The 23,611-nt window shown below is 40.3% G+C and overlaps 1 protein-coding gene across 2 annotated transcripts in view; it reads left to right on the forward strand.

Moving 5' to 3' along the window:
• Positions 1 to 3,421: 3,421 nt before the first annotated feature.
• GTF2F2 (general transcription factor IIF subunit 2) overlaps positions 3,422 to 23,611 on the forward strand; it is a 239,614-nt gene continuing 219,424 nt past the window's right edge. For both annotated transcript variants that reach the window (XM_063425989.1, XM_063425990.1), the window contains exons 1-4: positions 3,422 to 3,619; positions 9,327 to 9,400; positions 10,585 to 10,603; positions 10,856 to 11,006. In XM_063425989.1, the coding sequence (XP_063282059.1) occupies positions 3,551 to 3,619; positions 9,327 to 9,400; positions 10,585 to 10,603; positions 10,856 to 11,006 (313 nt within the window). In that variant the 5' untranslated portion in view covers positions 3,422 to 3,550. The remainder of the gene's footprint in view (positions 3,620 to 9,326; positions 9,401 to 10,584; positions 10,604 to 10,855; positions 11,007 to 23,611) is intronic.

Raw genomic sequence — 23,611 nt, forward strand, 5'->3', positions numbered from 1 at the left:
AATTGACGGCGGACCCAACAATTATTTCAACAGAATTATACCCCGCTGATAAGGACATTGATGACTGATATGGGGCAATGGACAGATAAAGCAATCTCTTGGATAGGGAGGATTCACTCTGTGAAAATGAATGTACTCCCTAGAATATTGTTTTTGTTTCAGGCACTCCCGATTAGAGTAACCAGATCTGACTTGGGTCCACTTCAACAAACAATAGGCAAATTTATATGGCAGAACAAGAAACATAGGGTCTCCCACAATATTCTTTACCGAGCTAGGGACAGGGGCGGCCTCGGCCTTCCACACCTTCATTTTTATTATGAGGCAGCCCAACTAGCCCAGGTGGCATTGTTGCACTCTCCGCCGGAGGTAAGGAGATGGGTAGACCTGGAAGCCTTCCGAATGGGGATGGATATGCCTCAGTTCCTTATGTGGACCCCTAGGGAGCACAGGCCAAACATCGAAGTGCCCTGCCCAGTGATTCTCAATTCATTGAGGATATGGCACATGGCCGCCCCTGTATGAGGGGGGGTCGTTTGTTAAGTTTGAGGATTTACGAAACAAGACGCCTTTGCGTCCCTTTGACTTTTTTAGATACCTCCAGATTAGAGCTTATGCCCAAGACACTCGGGTTAAACAAGTCGCAGAAACACAGATGACGTTTTTCGAAAGAATGTGTGCGAAGGAACAATTTCCGAACAGACTGATTTAGCTTCTTTACTCGCAGTTGTGCAATAACACTTTAGAATGGGGGGGACTTACATATATATATACCTATGGGAGGCAGACTTGGGAGAGAAGCTGGAGGGGATAGAGTGGCAGGAAATATGGGAGGCAGCCGCGCAGTCCTCTATGTGTGTCTCGCTGCAGGAACAATCATATAAAACGCTGTTTCGCTGGTATATTACACCGGTAAAGTTGAGCCGTATGAATCAAACCACTACAGACCTATGCTGGCTGGGGTGCGGTCTCAAGGGCACATATGCTCACATGTGGTGGGAATGCCCAATAGCACAAGTCTTTTGGGGGCGAATTGCGCAGCTATTGCGAGATATATTCGAGAGAGAGGTTAAGCTAGACCCTTGGGTGTTCTTGCTATCTAGATCTATGGATAATTGGACAAAAGCAGAACAGACTTTATTACATAAGGTGACCCTAGCCGCTAGGAGAGCTTTGGCACAGGTGTGGTTGCGGAGCGAGGCTCCGGAACTTGCCGTGGTAATCCAGAAGATCAAGGATAAATATCTCATGGATGACCTCACGTCCCGGGTTAGAGGCACGACGACAAAATTCGAAAAAGTTTGGGGCCCGTGGATAGCCAGCGCAGCGAGTGCTTGATGCACACACAAAAGAGATTTCATCAATAGGCCCTCCTCCACCCCTTTCCTACTTCACTCACTTACTGAACCCCTACTCACCCCTCCCTCTCTTCTTTAACTATCTTTCTTTTTATCGTGAGAAACGCTCGCAACTGTAGCAACAAAGCCATACAATATGTCACTAAATTGCATTTCAAAGGGATATGGACCTATGCTCACACGAATAAATGAATACAGATTTATAAGCGTTTAAGATACAGATTTATTAGTTCCACACATTAATACATGAAAATGATAAGGCATGTCCTATCGCCCAAAGCATTGCCTGTATGGTACTCTGTTGCTTCTTTATGTTATATTTTCATTTTCTGTCATAAGTTAAAATACCAGGGTGAACGGGGAATCAGCTTTGTACTGTTTGTTATACACATTGCAGGATACATTGATACAGTGATAGTTAATTAGATGTGTCAATCTAATGCTTTTAAGGGTTTGCTGGTGATGTATGATACACAATGTAACGACACCTTACAATGTATTGATGTGCTCTGTTTTTTGAGGTCCTGTTTTACCTTGGAATAAATAAAGAATTAAAAAAAAAAAAAAAAAAAAAGAGGGGGAATTATAAAAATGTGTGTTGGAACGTAGAAAAGTGATGTGAAGATGTGGAGTGTGAGGAGTGTAGAAAATGAAAAAAGGTGGATGGAACTGTGACACTCAGAAACCGTGAGTGAAACCAAAACCTGAAAAGTGATAAGAAATAAGTGACATGATAAGGAGACAATGGTCTATATACAAATTTACATTATACTTATACTGTGAAAGGTATCTTATAGGCGAAACAGTAATCGAGGTATATAGGAGAAAAATTTAATAATGCTATGTATGCAAAAAACCTCATGATAATTAAGCCAGAGAAATATAAAGGTCATAGTATATGTCTGACCATGATTTAACTGAAGAAATGTGAGAGCATATTGTGGAATAAATTTCCTATCCACATATTGCTGGAAAAAATTCAAAAAAGGAAGAAAAGGAATAGAAAAAATCATGCCAATAGGTATGAGTTAGAACTCTGAAGATATAAATAAAAATAAATGTTCCAAACAACTTCCAGAATGACTCAAAAACTGGATGCAAAAGCCGCCCCAACACCTCCACACTCAACACTAGGTGCTACCCACAGGCTCCAGCATGCAGGGTCGGTGCTGTAAACCTCCCAGGTGCAATGCATCCTGGGGAAACTTGCTTTGTATTGCGAAAAATGTTTGTAAACCGAGGCATTACTTTCAATGGATTTTCATTTGTAAACTGAAAATTATGTTAACCGAGGCGTTTGTAAACCGAGGTCCCACTGTATCTATCTATATATATATATAGTATTATTCTAAACTAGTGTCCAATGGACAAAAAGGGTCATTTTAATTTTAATGGTTTGAGTTGTGGTATGGCCAGGGGCATTGCAGAAACAAAGTTTAGGTGACTCACTCATAACAATTTATACAATTAAAATGCTTTATAACAAGGGCAATGTATCGAATTTACCAAGACTGATTTCTAAACATAGTCCAGCAAAAACAGTATACCCTGCACTCAGGTTCTGCACATATCCTCTGGCCTTCCACCAAGGAGGCGCTCTGTGTGTAGGATGGAGACACCGCTGAATCCACCAATCATGCATGATTAAGGCTCTGAGGAGCCGAAACGTTGTACTTATTCTGGTGAGGTGGTGAACCTACGAATAAATTTACCTTCTATATCCTGCAATGCTGCCTGTGTTTCTCTTCTTTGATTTCTAAACATATTCACTATAGTTAAAAGACGTGTTATTGTGAGTATTATAGCTGTAAAGCTTTGTTATATACGGTCCAGACACACCACCAATATGGAAAATAGGTATATTACAATATAAAGAAGGGGGAGGAGGATTTGGCCTCAAACAAATTACTGTCCCTCTCAAATACTTGGGATTTATGCAATTCTATTATTTATTTCCAATTTCAATTTTATCCAATATACTCGTAATATGTATTTTGTCTCTACTATTGTCTAGTCAGGCTCCTTAGCAGTTATAATTACTGCCACCAGAGGCAGAGAACGCGTTGCCGGAAGTATGGCCCGTGTGGCGCTCCGTACTGCCCTGTGTAGTGTGTGCACCGGCTTCTAACATCCGCTACTTGCTGTGTGCTGGGCTGTAGTATTGGGAGCTTACCGAGATACCGGATAAAGCCATGTCGACTGAGAAAGGGGACCTGGACCTGAGCGGGGCCAAACAAAACACCGGAATGTGGCTGGTGAAGGTAAGGAACAATAGAACGTCGTGTGAGTTCTACATGGAATGAATTTATGGTGTGATTATTACATCAAAGCAGTGCTTGTGGTGTTGGTATATGCCTGCAGAAGGTGCTCCATGTAGGATTCGTGTGTCTTTCTTTTATTATTTCTCTCTGGCTGGAAAGTAGTGATGGTGATGCTGTGAATTAATAATAAGGATATCTGAATCAAAATCTGTGGATTCGTGATGGTACGTATTGCCTACTTGTTAGGAAGAAAAAGTTACCTTTTCATAGGTTGCTAAATTCCCTTAATGGCCTGGCACTGAGTAGTGGCTAAAAGCTTTTGTTGTCTGACACTTACGTCTAGATGCCCTTGTAGGCTGGACACTGGGTGGTGACTAGATGCCTCCCCACCCCCCAGGCTGGGCACTGAGTGGCAGCTAGATGTCTTTGTAGGATGTGTAGTGGTTAGATACCATCCTTGGCTAAACACTAATTGGTGTCTAGATGCCCCACTGGCTGGGCATTGAGTAGAGGCTGAATGTGTACTATTCTTGGTCAGGGAAGGTTGGCTGATTGCACACCCTAGCCAAGTTCAGAAAGGTGGCAGTCTGCACACCCTAGCCGAGTTCAGAAAGGTGGTTTGGTTGCGCACCCTAGCCAAGTTCAGAAAGGTGGCTGACAAACATACAGGCGCGTAGCAATTCTATGTGTATATTTGTGTTTAGGGAAAGAGTCCAGAGAAATTGGGAGCTGAAATAGAAAAGACTTGATAAGGAACACGATAATGAAATATGGTTTTATCAAACAGTGTAATTTTCAACATCAACGTATTAAAAATATGGGGCCTGATATTGGGTAAAGTTTTCCCTGAAAAGGGCCCCGTGATTTTTAGAGGGGCAAAGAATTTAAAAAATATTTTGGCTCCAAGCTATGCACTAAAACATTTACAAAAAAGGTTTTAGCTCATGTAACAAATGTAAAGCATGTAGGACATAAAGTTTTGAAGTTCAGTCACTAACAAAGGATTTTTTTATAAAATCAAATATTAATTGTGACACGAAGAATGTGATATATTTTCTCAATGGCCCATATGGTTAACAAAATTATTATTATTTATAAAGCGCCAACAAGTTCTGTAGCGCTGTACAGTGGGTGGACTAACAGGCACATCTTGCAGTCTCAGGACGAATAGGATTGAAATTTAATTCGTTCGAATGAAATTTTGTTCCGAACAAAAAGTACTGAATTTCAACCTGACTCGAATGGAAAAAGTCGTTTTGACGACGTTCGAATGGCGAATGAAGCAACATGAGAACACGGAGAGGTGAGTATTGTGGGAAAATTTCTTTGACCACAGGAAATGGTGCGGACTTAAGCATCTCCTTGAGTCAAAGCTGGTCAAGCGTAGAAAAAATACGTAAGACAAAGCAGTCCCTATTTTGTCTTCTGTTTTAAAGAATACCTAGATCTGATAGGAAGAAATGAAGATCCGATCCTGAGTGAGGAAGCGATTGGGGAAAGGTATGACAGTGCTGCTTTAATAGTATGTTTGATTATATATGTATTTTGCAGGCAATTCGTATTGTTTTTTTTTTTTTTTTCTCTTGCTTTTGTTAAGGTGTATTGTAATTTGTTTTCCCATTTTGTATCAGGTCGGTTTAGCTTAAAGGGATCCTATAGTGCCAGGAAAACAAAGCTGTTTTCCTGGCACTATAGGTTTAATAGGTCCCCCCACCCTCCCTATAAGTTTAATAGGTCCCCCCACCCTCCCTATAAGTTTAATAGGTCCCCCCACCCTCCCTATAAGTTTAATAGGTCCCGCGCGTTAAAAGCCCTTCAGCCACTTACCTGAATCCAGCGCTGATGTCCCTCAGAGCTGGGTCAGGCTCCGCCCACGCACCTCCCTTGCCGATGTCAGCTGGCGGGGGAGACCTAAAGCGCATGCATGGCAATGGACGCGCATGCGCATTAGACCTCCTTATAAGAATGCATTATTCAGTGCTTTCCTATGGGGAAAATCTGACGCTGCAGAACATGAGGACGTCCAGCGTCAGATAATGGACCAAAGGTCCGTTTGGATTACGGAAGTGCCCCCAGTGGCTTTCTGGTAGACTGCCACTGAGGGCAGATTTAGAGCTGCAACGTAAACATTGCAGTTCTCTGGGAGTGCAATGTTTTACATTGCAGCACTAAGTGCAATAGGGACACAGCACCCAGACCACTTAAATGGGCTGAAGTAGTCTGGGTGCCTACGGGTGTTCCTTTAACTTGTTTTTCACTTAAGGATAAAAGCTATTTTTGCATATTAGCTCTCTGTGTCCAACTGCAATTTCCATCTTACTCATTCACTTCTTTTTTTATTTAAAAAGGAATAAAAAGGGCTTTAATTTGATGACATCTACATATCCAAATTCTCACGTTATTTTTTTATCTGCATTTATATTGGCCAACATAATCTGTAGGGCTTTCCAATATTATCAGAGAGGGAGATTTACCAAGATGACCCTGCTCAAATGAGCTTACAGTCTATAGGAGATGGGGTATAAAACATAATAGGACAGGAGAATAGCAATCAAACATGGTGGGAGGGAAGCTGAGCAGGAGGAGAGAGTAAACTTCTGCCCTTAGGAGAGAGCAAGAGACAATTATGTGAGGTAGGTGTTACTCTGGGAGGCCATAAGCTTTCCTGAAGAGATGGGTTTTGAGACACTTATTAACCCCTTAAGGACCAAACTTCTGGAATAAAAGGGAATCATGACATGTCACACATGTCATGTGTCCTTAAGGGGTTAATAGGGGCTATTTTAGAAAAAAAATGTCCCTATGTTTGTCTTGTAAGTTTAATAGTAATCACAGAAAAACAGAATTGCCACAAAAAAGTACAATTTATAAGTAGACCTCACAGGCTTATTATATAACCATTTAATAGCCAATCTCTACTAAATATTGTAGTAAAATGTTTTTTTCAGATTTTTTTTATTTTAAATTCCTTTTATTTTAACACATAACAAGATTTTTGAAAAAAGTTTTTTTTGATAAGTATTTTGTAAATCTGATGTGCTACTACTGTGCAAAATCCCCATGTTGTGTTGAGCTACATCTTCTAAGTACAACAATACCCCCAATGTATGCCTTTGTCACTATAATATGAAGCTACATTGCCATATAAGAGACCTGACCATTTCAGTTTTTACAGATATCATTTTTATAGATGGATTTGATTGGCCTATGACTCAAATTGACCCCCATAGAGTGAGGGAGGTCATGGGGGGCTTAGGAAGTGGCAGGAAGCACAGCGCGCCGGTATCTCCCTCCTTCTAATAAACCGAACAAACAAAGAGGTCTTTGTTAATTCGTTTGAAATTTCTATTCATTTATTTGTCTTTCTGACGAATGAATGAATAGATGAAATTCCCATTCGCATGCCCAAGTGTTTAATCATACGCAGGAATTTTACAGCACTATCTAGTGTGGGCAGAAGACGTGTCCCACAGCGACTTCATCTACCCACACAAAGATGGCGGTGCCTAGGTCCAGGCACAAAATAAAGATGCAAAAATAGGTAAGGTGGGGAACTTAGGGGTATTTGACTAGGCAGTAACACTGTATCTACAGCAGCTACGAGACTCACTCGATATTCGCTTTGTAGTTACACTGTGTCTGCAGTGGCTACGATATTCATGGCAGTTACACTGTATCTTAAAATAGCTACGATACTTACTACACACACTTGTTAGACTTTTGTGTTATATATCATCTATTTAAGTACCTGTATTTTGGTTTTAGACTCCCAAAGCACACTGAGCCTCTTTTTGGTGCAAATAATTTTTTGCACTTTCTGTGGATTCCTTTTAGTTATGCTAATAAATGTTAAGTTTTAATTGTATATAGCTTAGATTATTTTGGGTTGCTTTCTATTATGAAAGTCAGAGTTGGAGCGAATTATCTCCACTATCTTTTCATATATGTTCATTTTGTTTATTTTCATTACTCATAGGGGTGACCCCCCACAGGCTTCAGTAGCAACCTGACACATTCTCCATACAACATACTCTATCATAGCTAATCTTCATTCCTAATTTAATCCTAATTCCAAAGGTTTCTCTCCGCTAATATCTATACTGATATTAGCAAAGGGAATTTTAATATATACCAGAGTTATTTTCAGTATGACTGTTTTATATCTTCAACATTGAATATAGTATGCCCAATGCATAGTGATCTGTGCTGGGCATCTAACAAAGACCAGCACTGATCAAAATGCCATTGGGACATTGGTCTGTTCAGATCGTGGGAGTCTCTCAGATCGTGGGAGTCTCTCAGATCGTGGGAGTCTCTCAGATCGTGGGAGTCTCTCAGATCGTGGGAGTCTCTCAGATCGTGGGAGTCTCTCAGATCGTGGGAGTCTCTCAGATCGTGGGAGTCTCTCAGATCGTGGGAGTCTCTCAGATCGTGGGAGTCTCTCAGATCGTGGGAGTCTCTCAGATCGTGGGAGTCTCTCAGATCGTGGGAGTCTCTCAGATCGTGGGAGTCTCTCAGATCGTGGGAGTCTCTCAATCACCAGATACATGATTTCTATGGATTTAAAGGGCTATTTTCACTGACTGCAGTTAATCAAAATGTCTGGGACCAGTAAAAATGGCATCGACACTGGAAGCAACCTTGGGGTTAAACCGTTTTGAGAACTGTTTTACCCCTTGAGGTAAGTGTGCCAGGTGCCTCCAGACCCCCATAACAACATCATTTACCCATTCTGTCACTTACCAGAGCCCAGCGTTGATGTTCCTCGATGCTGGCTCGGGGTCCGCCTTCGCTCCTGGCTGGGGAGACCTAATGCGCATGCACGGCAATGGCCGCGCACGCATTCGCCCATTCCCATAGGAAAGCATTATATAATGCTTTCCAGTGGAGTTTCATGCATAGCATGAGGACGTCCAGCGTCAGTTGGGTGACCAAAAGTCGACCCAGAAGTCCCTCTAGTGGCTGACTGGTTTTTAATTAACTGCATGAAGGTAATATATTGTAGTCGAATAAAAAACTGCAATAATTACCTTTCCGGGGTTACGGGACCTGGAAATATGCACTCAGACCACTTCAATGAGCTGAAGTGGTATGGGTGCTTATAGTGTCCCATAAAGTTAGTTTTTTTTGTGCATAGATTGTACTTTTAATAAAGTGTCCAGATTTAGCAAAAACCGTTAACTTTTTATGATGTTTGAGAGCTTTGCTTAACTCTGTTCTTCAACAATCTATGTTATCATTCCACTTTTTCTTTTTGAGCCAGAAGATAAGTAAACAGAAGAGACCATCTAAATTTGGCAGCTTCCTCTTGACAGTGGGGAGGACTGAAGGGCATGTTGGCTCACAAGCTATGACATATATGCTGCTTATTGGAAATTGGCATTTATCAGACAAACGCTCAGCTGCTTTGATGCTATTCCCATTTCTATTGCAAAATGTTTCTTTTGATATTCAAATGAAATAGGCATCAACCATCATAATTTGTAAATATGCACAGGCTAAACTTAGCATTTGCTGTAAATTAGCATTTTGAAAGAACAGACATTTAAATTTCAAAAACTTTTTATTTTTTATTTTTATTTTTTTTGTCTACCAGAATGATCTGCATGCTGTTTTGTTTATTTCTGATTTTTAGATGAACAGTTAAGATACCTTAAGAGTTAAAATGCATTGTTACAATGAAGTAAGTGTGTCCTTTTTATTTCAGCTGCCAAAATACTTGGCACAGCAGTGGGCAAAAGCTTCAGGACGTGGAGAAGTTGGAAAACTTAGAATAGCTAAGTAAGTTATTAAGTAATTTTATAGTAACCAGTGCTCATATAAAACGTTATATATTTTTTTAAACATGGGTTAAGAATGTTTGGTGGGGATAAGTCATTAAAGGGGTAATGCAAGGTAGGTTTCCCATTTTTTATTTTTTTTACATTTTATTATTTAATATATATATTAGTATGTTTAAAACCAATCCATTTCTATTTCTATTTGTTTTCTTTGTACCATACATTCACACCATATTGATGACTATGTTTGAGCTAAGATTGATAGACCATTACTATCAACCTTTAATATCTTCAAATAATGTAGGACTGGAAAGGTGATTTAAGTGTTTGTGGAGGGCTTGTAAGGGGAATTATAGATTATGAAGCACCTGCCTATGAGATGTTTTTTTTATTTTTTTTATTTTTTTATATGTTAGCACAAATTGCATGTTTTATGGTGTTTGTTATTAGTATACATTTTATCTTCATCCTTTTAAAAAAATTAGATAAATATATGAGATGTTAATGTTGGCTAAAAACATCCACCTAATGTACAGAGGACTATGGCCCTTCCATCAGCTGATACTCCCAAGTACAAAGAAACACAGATGTCCCAACACCCCTTGGTGTATATTCAGTACAGTCCCTGTGCTGGAATCCAAAAAGCAATGTTTAGACAGAGACATTGTCTTTAGTAAAGTAACACTATAGTGCCCATCTGCCTGTAACTATAGATCATGTCCCCCACGGTGAATAAAGAGTAAAAAGCCATTTTAACACTTGCCTTTTTCCATTGCAAGTTAAGGGGACAGGGGCACTTCAATGAGGTGAAGTGGTCTAGGTGCCTCTAGTGTCCCTTTAACCCCTTAAGGACACATGACATGTGTGACATGTCATGATTCCCTTTTATTCCAGAAGTTTGGTCCTTAAGGGGTTAAGAAAAACATAGTTAAAATATATTAAACATACTTTCAAGCACTTAAATAAGATGTATGTTTGTAAAAAACAGTGTGTGAATTTTGTTTTATATTTTAATTTGTTAGATATGTCTTTGAGTTTCTCTCTTACTGATATCAATCCCCAAGCAGATTTTGCATTGTTTGTATCAACTACATTTTGAACTTTACTTAGAATCTTCTTTGAATAAGCACTTTCTATATATCACTAACAACTGACAATTTTATCTTCTTTTTTTTCCCCTTCCAGAAACCAAGGGAAGACAGAGGTAAGCATTTTTACTTAGATTTTGAGAACACATGAATTTGTGTGATATGTTTATTTTGCCCAGTATGTGTATTATAGTATTGGACAAGTATGGACATTTTTGTATTCTTTGGCTTTCAACGTTTTGGCATCCTGCTTTTATGTCTTTTACAATATCCTGTAAAATACAGAACTATTAATTGGCCCAACAAAAAAATAAATAAATATTGCAGTTTGTGTAAAGCAGTATATTCACTGTGTTTAATACTTCCAGGTATCATTTACTCTCAATGAAGAACTTGCAAGCATCCAGGATATAGGAGGCAAAGCTGCCTCGTCATCCGTTACTGCGCCAAGGGAGCATCCGTTTCAATTACAGAGTGTGGGAGGTCAGACTCTCACAGTGTTTACTGAGAGCTTATCAGGTAAGAAGATAAATAGCCTTTACTTAATGGTCATTGGATAGTGTGCACAAAGTTAAACAAAGGCACTTTCTAAATAATTATTTTGTCTAGCAATATCTCTGTTCTTACATGGTTTTGTTGATTGCTCTCAGGAAGTCATCTTACAAAATGAATCTAGACATGAAAGACCATTGGGACAGTTAAATGTATTAAATCAATAGAATTAATTTACCGACTACTCCATGTTTTTTTTTTTTATGTTTTTTTTTTTTTTTTTTTTTTTTTTTTTAATTTTGTTTTATTACTATTTATAAAGCGCCAACAAGTTCCGTAGCGCTGTACAATGGTTGGACTAACAGACACGTATTTGTAATCAGACAAGTCTGACGCACAGGAACAGAGGGATTGAGGGTCCTGCTCAATGAGTTAATATGCTATAGGGAGTAGGGTATAGTGACACAAGAAGTAAGGGTAGGGTAGAAATTAGGTGTTCATTGAGGGCTTAGTGTTTTGTTTTGATGACAGTTTCAGGGTAGGAATCCAGGTGCAGGGAGGGGAATTCTCAAAATAGCAGTCTGTCTGTCTCATATTTTTACTATATCCCGTATTTGAACTAGCTAGATTGTAGGATTGTCTCTCAGATCGTACTATCCGAGAGACGGTGTAGTTTTAATTTTACAGAAAGTTATGTCTCAATGTAATCTCGAGGCATTCTAGTTGCCTGTAGGCAGTTATAGATATATACATAAGAGGGGACAATGATTTGCCTTTGGTCTTGTTTTCCCAAGCACACGGAGTGACAGGTTAAATTTTTTTTCCCTTTTTCATTTGGTACTTTGTCTTCTTACCAATAAACTGTCAGCAAAAATAACAATCTAGACAAAACTCAGAGGAGCTAGACTTCTGTGCTGCAGTTTTTCACCGTGTGCAAAAAAACACGTGTGATTATTTTTCCAACAGTAAAATTTAGAACATTTCTGCTCTCTGCAAGCATATGTCTTTGCACTGAACTGCAAGAAAAACTAGTAAGGCAAATACTATGTATAAATGATGCTCTAAAATGTTGTACATTAGAATGGTTACATGAGTTACCAAAAAACGTTTTGTTTTTTTGGTAATATGACACGTAACTAAATTATGCCTCTGCCGTTTTTATTTATTATAATGTAAATTGAATTGCTTTGACTTTTTAATTGTGGTGTATTGTTTAAGAGGAAATGGAATAGTTGTTTTTTTTTTTTTCTTCTTGCTTGCTACATAAATGTCCATTCTTCTATATACTTATAATCATAATTTTATTTCTGCATCCAACGTGTAAATAATTAAATAACTTCAAGGAAATTCACAATATTTTTTTTATTTATTTACCTTATCTCTGAAGACACCTCTGTAGCAATTCCTCACATCTTTGAGGATTAAAAGATTGGCCAAGATTGGTCATTCAGAAGTTAGAATGTCAAGCCTATCGAGCATAGATGGCTAGACTGACTCTTATTAGGTTGTTCTCGTCTTCTGCTCCTTCAAATATGGCATTTACTGATAAGCGAGCCACAGAAATGAAATATTATATCCAGGTGTTTGAAATATTTTTTTTCTTTCTTTCTATAACATGAATTGTAACCTCTGCAAAAATTGGAAGTCTAATAGTTGCAGACTAATACTTGTGCTTGTAGCTGTAGCAATGCGCAGGTTAGGGTTTTATTTTTTTGCCATAATGTATTTTTATGGCTCTGCAAATCATAGTGTTTCTAAACTTCATACGTGTCTGGTATTTTTTTATTTATTTTTATCCATTTATTACGCTATCTATAATCTTGCACTCTTCTTGATTTATTCTACATTACCTTTCTTGTTTTCTTTTAAATTCCTTTGATAAAAGCTAGTGGAAATATTTTTAGATGAAATATTTACATTATATCAAATAAATGAATAATCTTTAAATAGATTAAAAGAATGACCCAGTTTCATTCACCAGTTTCATGGTAGCATCCTGGCACCTCTAGTGTGCACATTGTCTGGAAACATTTACTCCTGTCCAATCAATTTTCAGATTTTTCATTCGTTTGACAGCACATTGTATAAGTCAAATCTATATCCACCTGACTTCTGGCATGATACGAGAAGCACAAGCTCACATTAAGAAAAAAGGTGAAGCTCTCTTACTAATGTTGTGGTACATTACAATTTTGGTTTTGTATGGGTCAAAAAGGGCATATTCAACATGATAAATACTCTCCGGTTGTATTAATACCTGAGAATTGAGATTTACTATATAGTTACATAGCTGAAAAGAGACTTGCATCCATCAAGTTCAGCCTTCCTCACATATGTTTTTGCTGTTGATCCAAAAAAAGGCAAAAAACCTAGTACTCCAACGATAAAAACCTAGTACTCAAACAATAAACGAATACTGACATAAACCTTGAATTAAAATCTAAAATAACTGTCTGGTGTTAACGAGAGAGCAATGATTTCAAATCTTAGAGATTGTAATAATTTTATTATACGAGGAAAATGAAAAGAGCCCCTCTGATGAGCTTCACTGGCGAAACGTGCATGTCAGGGGCTCTGGACACATACTGACACATTATTGATGTCGGCACCTAACTCTCTGCTTATCAATTGCTAAATTACCGACATAAAGTTCTTTCATGTCCAGCATCTCAGGAGTGCATATTGGAGACTCTTAACACTAATTTAAGTGCTATGTACATACTTTATTTCTCTTTCTTTTTCCTTTATTATGTTTATGGGGGGAGATTGATAAGACCAGGCATTTTATTAAGGGGTGCCCTCGAAGGCACAAGACTCAGGAATCTTTATTCTATATGCCTTCCTCTGTCACTGTCTGTATATTTTCTACTACCTAGGCAACCTGTTCAAAACTGTTTGCAAACCCTCTCTTTATACTTTGACCTACTATTTAGATGCAGCTAGCACTTAGGCAACTTGTGTGACTTTTAACCGGTTAGCTGCTGCCTGTCAGCAGTCCTTCACAGGTGAGCTACTACTTTGTGCTCCACTGTGGTAAAGCATAAGATAACTCAGTGCAGGCAGCCGTTGTTACACTAGAATATACTGCTAGGTATCTTGGAGAAAAAACGGAGCCAGGTCAGCAACCCCTTATTTTACACTTTACTGCTTGACAGCAACCTTAATTTATTATCAATACGCTGCTGTGATCTAGGCAGCTTTTGTGATATTTAACTGGCTAATCGCCGTCTGTCAGAAATCTGTCTGAGCTGAACCATTATCTTGGATCTTTCAGAGGTTAAGCACCATAGAACATTATCAATTATTGTATGTGGAGCTAACCCATGTAGTTAGTTGTACTATCATGTAGGGATTTACTTATCCATAAATCTTTTAACTATTGACAGCACTGGTTTAGCAGTCGTCTTATCTCCCCCCTCTTGTTAGAGCTATTAGTGATATATAATATAGTATCACTTCTATTACTTGGGAATACACTGATGTTATATTATAGCATAACAGTATTGCTTCAGCATTAGTGTTATGTATACACTTTTACAGCTTGTATAAGTAGTCAGTTTTACTCACTGTATAGTCTCCACCCACTCCTGTTGTTCATATGATTTTTCTTTAACATATTTTTATTTTAGATTTATTTATTAAAAGTTACTTTTTAAGCCTATAATCTTCTCAGTAAATCATACACAGGTAGAATGGTATTTTTTTCTTTTTTTGTTTATTCTCCTTGTAATAATTTTATTTAAAAACACCTCACCTAGGCAAAAAATAATAGGGGTTTAGTTACATTATATGATCATATATTGTAAAAGCCTGCCACAACGTCAATGTACCCCATTCTTGACAGGTCCTACTCTAGCAGCCTAATGCCTGCTCTTATGAGATTAATCCACTTACTTGGGACTCTCTGCAAGTCAAGGCTAAATAGGGTCCTGGACCTGCCAAGAATGGGGTACATTGGCGTTGTGGCAGGCTTATGCAATATATGATCATATAATGTAACAAAACCCCCCGATTATTTTTTTTCCTAGGTGAGGTGCTTTTAAATAAAACTTTTACGATCTGTGAGATTTGAAGTCATTGTTTAGTGAATAAGCGAGTGTGCTGGATTGTGTATTTTGTATATTTTTGGCACCAGCAGCACCCTATAATGTATGCATGTTCAGGCAAGTGCAGCCATCTTGTTTTTATATATATATATAATAATAATAATAATACCTTTAATAAAACATTTATTTCTCACAAACCTATCAATTGGAGCCCACTGTGCTCTGTTTGTTCCATCAAACACCATCAAATCAATCTGGTAGCAGAGAGAAACATGCAGTCATAACAGTTCCTCATTATACAATCAATTCAAATCTTTTTCTTTACTGTGTGACGGGTTCCATGGTGTTGGAGATGTTTGGGTGCTGACGTGCACCACTTTTTTTTTTTTTTTTTATTCTTTATTTTTGGAAGTGCAGAGATAATTACATGTTTCATTGCTGTCAATGGGTGTTACATTAGTTGTTAATCGGTTACGCCTTGGTGACAGATTCAAGTTTCGTTGCACTTTTTTTTTTTTTTTTAAGATATTTACAATTGTAAGCATAGTCAGGTGTAACAACGAAGGATAACAGTCAGGCCATACATACAGGCTGCTGAAAACAATTTAACTTGAGTTGAGACCATATTATTTTGTCGGTCGTATACTGTTACTAAAAGCAACTATATAATAGGTAAACATGTCGTGTTGAAGACAGTTATACGCCAGGCAGACCTTTTCCGCCTAAAACGGTTATGCTAGGCAGACATATCATGTTGAAAACAGTTATATGCTAGGCAGACATATCATGTTGAAAACAGTTACCGTATATACTCGAGTATAAGCCGACCCGAATATAAGCCGAGGCCCCTAATTTTACCCCAAAAAACTGGGAAAACTTATTGACTCGAGTATAAGACTAGGGTGGGAAATGCAGCAGCTACTGGTAAATTTCTAAATAAAATTAGATCCTAAAAAAATATTAATTTAATATTTATTTACCGTGTGTGTATGAGTGCAGCGTGTGTGTATGAGTGCAGCGTGTGTGTATGAGTGCAGCGTGTGTGTATGAGTGCAGCGTGTGTGTATGAGTGCAGCGTGTGTGTATGAGTGCAGCGTGTGTGTATGAGTATGAGTGCAGCGTGTGTGTATGAGTATGAGTGCAGCGTGTGTGCATGTGTGTGTATGAGTGTGTGTGTGTGTGTGTGTTGCAGAGCCTTGGTGGGGAGTGGGCAATTTTTATTTATTTTTATTATTTTAATATTTTTTTATGATTAATTTTTATTTTTATTTAATTATTATTATTTTTATTATTTAAATATGTATTTATTATTATTTTATTTGTAATATTTATTTTATTTTTTTTCGTCCCCCCCTCCCTGCTTTATACATAGCAGGGAGGGGGGCTCCTTCCCTGGTGGTTTAGTGGCATTGGTAGTTCAGTGGGGGGGAGGAGGGGGTTGTCAGAGAGTTTACTTACCTCTACTGCAGCTCCTGTCAGCTCTCTCCTCCTCTGTGCCGGTCCGTTCAGCACCTCTATCAGCTCACACTGGAAGTCTTGCGAGAGCCGTGGCTCTCGCGAGACTTACAGTGGGAGCTGACAGAGGTGCTGAACGGACGGCGCGGAGGAGGAGGAAGCTGACAGGAGCTGCAGGAGAGGTAAGTAAACTCTCTGACAGCCCCCTCCTCCCCCCCACTGAACTACCAATGCCACTAGACCATCAGGGAAGGAGCCCCCCTCCCTGTCTGTATTATGGCAATGCAAATTGCCATAATACAGACTATTGACTCGAGTATAAGCCGAGTTGGGGTTTTTCAGCACAAAAAATGTGCTGAAAAACTCTGCTTATACTCGAGTATATACGGTATATGCTAGGCAGATATATCCTGTTGAAAACAGTTATATGCTAGGCAGATATATCCTGTTGAAAACAGTTATATGCTAGGCAGATATATCCTGTTGAAAACAGTTATATGCTAGGCAGATATATCCTGTTGAAAACAGTTATATGCTAGGCAGATATATCCTGTTGAAAACAGTTATATGCTAGGCAGATATATCCTGTTGAAAACAGTTATATGCTAGGCAGATATATCCTGTTGAAAACAGTTATATGCTAGGCAGATATATCCTGTTGAAAACAGTTATATGCTAGGCAGATATATCCTGTTGAAAACAGTTATATGCTAGGCAGATATATCCTGTTGAAAACAGTTATATGCTAGGCAGATATATCCTGTTGAAAACAGTTATATGCTAGGCAGATATATCCTGTTGAAAACAGTTATATGCTAGGCAAACATATTATACTTGAGATAATTGCCATACACTGCTTATATTATGACCTAACAACGAGTGAGATGAGAGAACAATATAGGAACATGTTTAACAGAAGAGAATCAGGCTAACATGTCTAGATTTGAGGTGCCAGTAGGATGGTGTAACTTAAAGGTAACCCTAGACTTAGGTGGGTGTTTGGGTGGTGTATGCTACGGGTATCTGGCTAGTCTACTCTGTTGTGCACAGGGATGATAACAGAGGCGGGCATGCATTTTGCAGCAGTAGGCTGCATCTGCTAGGCAGTAGCTTGCTAAAGACAGGGACCCCTCATGTAGTGCCTTACGTGGCTATAGCCTGTGGGGGGGGGGCTATAGTTAAGGGGAGCCCGGTCTACAGCACTCACCGCTCTGCTAAAATTCCCTACCCTCATCCAATTCCCATGCTGACCACCATAGTTTTATACATAGTTTGAGTCCCAGCAGTCCAGATCAGGTCACACCACTGGCCCCAGGCCTCTGCGAGGGCACCTTTGCAGTTTCCAATACTTCGGTCCCGCTTGGCTCTGCGAGCGTTGTCCCAGACGGCAGTGTGCATGGCTTGAAAGTGATGTTGTTCCCGTCGGCGTCGTGTACTAAGCATCCGGGGTGTCTTCCGTTTAGCCCTCACCTTGGGCATGCAGGAGCGGGTGCTGTGCTTCTTAGGACGCGGGTCGGCCGTGGTTTGGTGCGCTTTCCTCCGAAGAGGCTTCCCATGGCAGAGTGTCAGGGATGGTCTCCGCGCTGAGCAGGCCGTGGAGTGCTGACCTTCATTAAGCTGGTGCCTCCGTGCTCCTTCCACTCTACTCTCCTCTGCAATTCGAGCCTGTCTGTATGCAAGCTTCAGCCAGAAGGCACGAAAGAGCCTGTCCAGTCGTTTTTGCAGCGAATCCTGTGGGTCTCCAGTGGTGTCTGCAGGTACTGTGTTCGCCATCTTGACTCATAAAAGTAGACAGCGCATGCTGCACAGGAGATGTACTGTTTCTCTCTTGGTAGGTGGTTATTGCTTGTGGTATATGCTCCAGGAGCTTTGTGTGGACCGGGATTTCCCCCACCGGTCCAAAGGGGGGGGTAGGAGTTAAGAGGTTTGAGTCCGTGCTAGAGTTCTCACACGAGGAGAGCGCCCGCCTCTCCCCGGCTCGATTCCCGGTAGGCCTCATTAGATTTCGCGGGTTCCCGGCTAGAGTTCTGCCAGATTCATGTGTCAAAAAAGTCGCCAGGATGTCCCCGTCTCTCTTATAGCCCTCCAGAGGCCAGACGTGCTGGATTTATGGGGTATGTCCCCCCAAATTAGTAATTAGTTGAGAGCTTGGTTACTGCACGTCTGTTCGGCCTGGAAGCTAGGCTCCGCCCCCGCACCACTTTTTTTTTATATAGTTATCAAATCATTGTTAATTAACCCCTTAAGGACACATGACATGTGTGACATGTCATGTTTCCCTTTTATTCCAGAAGTTTGGTCCTTAAGGGTTTAAATGACTTATTTTGAACAAGAAATGGATGCATAAGGAATTAAATGTTATGTATGCAGTCAATTGGTGTGCACAGTCTGTATTCTTTGCCTTGAATTTTACCTGAGTTAATTTGGGTCTGAGCTCAGAACGCTTCTATGAATATTACCAGTGAGCAGAATCAGAGATGAGTCTTATTTACAGGTTATGTTCGACATCTGGCTGGTTTGTTTTGTTTAGTGTAATGTTTCCATAACTTAATGACTGGTGAACCTTTTAGAAAGATGCATGCAGCATGTTTACCTTCTTTTGAAGATGAACAATGAGGTTTCAGAGCGCCTCTGTCTGTTATGTCTTAAGTAAAATACTGATTTAATGACAGTGATAGCACCCCATTCTTATGTTAATTACCATTAAATAATACTGAACTAACTTGTCCATGGTCCGTCCCTACCGAACTCCTCTCCTGTACACCAGTCTCTCTTGGTCCAAACTATTCACCATCTTCGGTGTCTGCTTCCAGTGCAGACCATTGCGCCCAGGGCCGGATTTAGATGAAAAGAGGCCCTAGGCTATTCCACTTATGAGGCCCTTTCACCTCCCATTTTTAAGTTTGTAAATTACATGAGAGACAATAAAATACATAATTAATGTGATATATATCAATATGTTAAATGAAACCTGTTGTGATTGGTACTAACCTTTATAAAAAATGTGGCAGGGATAATAAATAAAAAAAAAAAAGTTGAGATGAGGGGATGGGGGTGCTTGTGAGAGGGAGGGGGGGTGCTTGTGAGAGGGAGGGGGTGGGAGGGTGATGAGGGGGGTGCTTGTGGGAGGGTGATGAGGGGGGTGCTTGTGGGAGGGAGGGGGGATGATTGTGAGGGGGGTAGATTGTGAGAGGGAGAGGGGGGGTGACAAAAAAAATTACCTTAAATCCCTGGTGTTCCAGTGGGGGCTGCCTGGTGGCCCTCATTTCCGGTCTGCAGCTCTGCAGCTCGCGAGACCCAATCAGAGCGTTGCCGTGGTAACCCGCGGCAACGCTCTGATTGGGCAGTGCACGCGAGATCCATGGTCTGCAGCTCTGCACATTGCGGAGCTGCAGACCGCCGGTCTCGGCGATCGTGGCAGGAGGGGCATTGCAGTCTGCCCCGGGCACCCCCCTAGTAAGTGGCACCCGGGGCGGACCGTCCCCCCTTTAGTATGCCACTGGTCATATCATATGCGTAGAATTTCTCCTTATTTTCGGTTCACTGTTTTTAGAATAGTTTAATTTAAATTTTGCTAACAATTTGAATGTAGGCCCCTCTTGATCTTGAGGCCCTAGGCTTCAGCCTTGTTAGCCTATAGGAAAATCCGGCCCCGATTGCGCCCACCACTAAGACTCTTGCATCTCTTTTCTGTAGTAGCTGCTGATATTGTGGTCTGATTTCACCATTGTCTTGCTCATTTACTGATTGTATAAACACTAATCTGCATCCTTTTGTAAGTCCGCTGTATAAGAAATTTTAAATCATTGTTTTACATAGTTCCATGCAAAGATGATCTGCCTTGATCTTCACGGTCACTGAGGGAATTAAAAGCTGATTCATCATTTGTAGTTGTGACAGCCACTCTTACTCTCTCTGTATCAAAATGCAACGTTTCTTGCCCAAGCATCTAAATTCTGTGTGAAAGAAAACTGATACAAACACATTCTAATGTCTGTGATTGCAATTCAAATTCTGTAAATAGTTAAATGACTTCTAGATTAATTTCCTAAATTGCCTTTACATGTATGGCAGATACTCTTGGAAATATTCTCTAAAATTAAAGGAACCGTATAGGGTCAGGAATACAAACCTGTATTCATGACCATGTAGTGTTAAAAATCATGATTTAATCCCCTGGCCTCCCTCTTATCCTGCTTTTCTGCCTCTGAAAAGGCAGTGTTTACAAGCAAACAGCCTTCACTGACTGACTATACTCTCCAGAACAGCTACATAAAGCTGTAGTTGTTCTAGTGAACAAAGGGATACTATAGTCACTAAAACTACTTTAGCTTAATGAAACCGTTTTGGTGTATAGCTCATGCCCCTGCAGTCTCACTGCTCAATTATCTACCATTTGGGAGTTAAATCACTTTGTTTATGAACCCTAGTCACACCTCCCTGCATGTGACTTGCACAGCCTTCCTAAACACTTCCTGTAAATAGTGATCTGTTATCCTTCCTTTATTGCAAGTTCTATTTAATTTAGATTTTCTTATCCCCTGCAATATTAATAGCTTGCTAGACCCTCGTCTCTCGACTCTTGACTAGTGACTCTGACTGCCTCTCTGCTATTTGTAACTGGATGGCTACCCACTTCCTTAAACTAAACTTGACCAAAACTGAAATTCAGGTCTTTCCTCCCTGTTGCTACTCCTGTTTCTGTCTCCCTCCAAGTCAACGGTGCTACCATCAGCTCCACCACGCAGGCTCGCTGCCTAGGTGTTCTCTTTGACTCCGACATCTCCTTCAAGCCTCATGTTCAATCTATCGCCAAATCCTGTCATTTCCATCTCAAAAACATTGCGCGCATCTGCCCCTACTTAACGCCAGATGCGACTAAGGTGTTGGTCCATTCCACTGTCCTCTCTCGACCTTGACTACTGTAATCCGCTTCTCAGTGGTCTTACGTGCTCCCAACTTGCGCCGTTACAGTCCATAATGAATGCAGCAGTGAGGCTCATCTTCCTGTCCGCCCACACCTCCCACGCATCACCCTTCTGTCAGTCCCTACATTGGCTTCCTATAAAATATAGAGCTCAATTTAAAATTCTGGTTCTTGCTTTCACATCGCTACATAATGCTGCTCCCACCTATCTATCCTCCCTTATACACAAGTATGTCCCGTCTAGGCCCTTACGATTTGCTGAAGACTTACGTCTATCTCTTGTCCATACTCCCACCTCTGATGCTCGCCTTCAAGACTTCTCGAGGGCTGCACCGTTCCTGTGGAACTTGCTTCCCTCCTCCATTAGATGCTCACCCAGTCTCCACTCCTTTAAAAACCCACTTCTTCATAAAAGCGTATCAATTAAACTGTTAATAGATCCTGACTGATTCCTCAGTGAATTGAGGAGTAAAACCTGAGATGCATGATCTATACACTAAAACTGCTTAATTAAGCTAAAGTTGTTTAGGTGACTATAGTGTTCCTTTAAGCTAATAAGCATTTTCAAATTTGTAACATGGCAAATGTAATTTTTCCCTCTCAATCTTAAAATATATTTTCTACTTCGATATGTAAAATGAAATCTGGTGTTGTTTAAACACACTTTGGCTTTTATAGACACTAAAACATGTAAATGTAATATTGTTATGATAGTGTGAGTCATGGCAGTAGACTTCAAAATTAAAAGACCACTGCCAGGCATAAAATTAAAATAATTATCTTTACAAAATTAGAATACAGTGAGGGCAGCTTTTCTGGAAAGCACCCCCAACTACCTGAGCAGTAATCACCACCACATGGCCTCAGTTACCAGCCCTCGACATTCCATCACAACTTCGTCACAGAGCATACCCACTCTTGTCAACAATGACCAAAAAATATAACTGGGAAGGGTTTACACCACAGATGGCCAAAAAAAAAAAAAAAAAAAGTTCATCAGCTGCTGTAGAACTACAGTGCTTATAATGATTTGCAAATATACAGCTGCCAAAATATTATTGTTTTTTTAGTTCTACAATAGCTGGTATTAAACCATATGCTTAATGATCTGGACTTCACTCCGAGTACTTTCAAAGGTTTGCATGCTTTTTATTTTTTTCAGGTGGCAAGTAACCTGCATTTCTAATTAGTGCTTCTGCTATACATAACAAAATGTGCAAAATACACCCTCAAAAGCTATAATGTCCTATCGCTGTTTTACGGTCTGCCATCTGCCCCACCACCTCGAAGTGCATACAAAAAAGTTTTTTTTACCTTTTCTCCATCTCCGTACTGCTCTCTCTGCAGCCGCTCCGCCTCCTTGGCTGAGCTCAATATTATAGAATTCTTTGTAGCAGCATTTGATATTTTGAGTTTGAGTCGGTTCTCCATGCAGAAGACTGTCAGAAAGGTGTGTTACCCTGCAACTGAAACTAAAGGGCCACTGCACCAAAAAACATTTCTTTGTGATAGTGTTCTTGGTGCCTCAGGAAGCACCGCTAGTGGCTGTCTGCGGAGTGACCACTACAGGTGTTTCTTGGTTGTGAGATAATCACCTTTCCAACCCCAAGTAATGGGGGCCAACCTTCTAATCAGTGGTTTAAGAACTATAGTGTCAGGAATACATGTTTGCGTTCCTGACTATATAGTGCCCCTTACGCTGTACAATTTATTGCTTAAACATCTTTAAGGGGCTCCTTCAAATATAGCTTATTCTTACCTGTGAGTGGAGGGGTGATGCTCTCAGCTAAGTATATTTTTTGTGTATTGTGTATTGAGCTCCATGGTGGCCGGTCGCATATTGAGGGAGTTCCTCTCATAACTTTTAATGAGCTCCGGTTTCTTGACACCCTCCGCTCATATTTTGCCCCCAACAGAGTCTTACCTATCGCTAACACTGACCGGCACACTCAGAAGCAGCAAGATCGTGCCTGCCATTGCTATCTCTGGAGGAGACTACGCGGCCTGGCACAGAAGCTAAGCAGGAGAGGCAGCTGCTCTCTCGGCCTGCGGAGGTCCAGGTACTCTATTAGTTTTTTAACTACCCCGTTCACCTCCCACCCTCTGTGCCATGGGGCGGGGGGTGTGTATCCCGGTCCCTGCCGGGTCACATAGCATCGGCCAGTGTGGAGTGGATACCTACTCTTTGGTACTCTAGGAAGGGG

Source organism: Pelobates fuscus, chromosome 1, assembly GCF_036172605.1.
Source record: "Pelobates fuscus isolate aPelFus1 chromosome 1, aPelFus1.pri, whole genome shotgun sequence".
NCBI classification, from domain to species: Eukaryota; Metazoa; Chordata; class Amphibia; order Anura; family Pelobatidae; genus Pelobates; species Pelobates fuscus.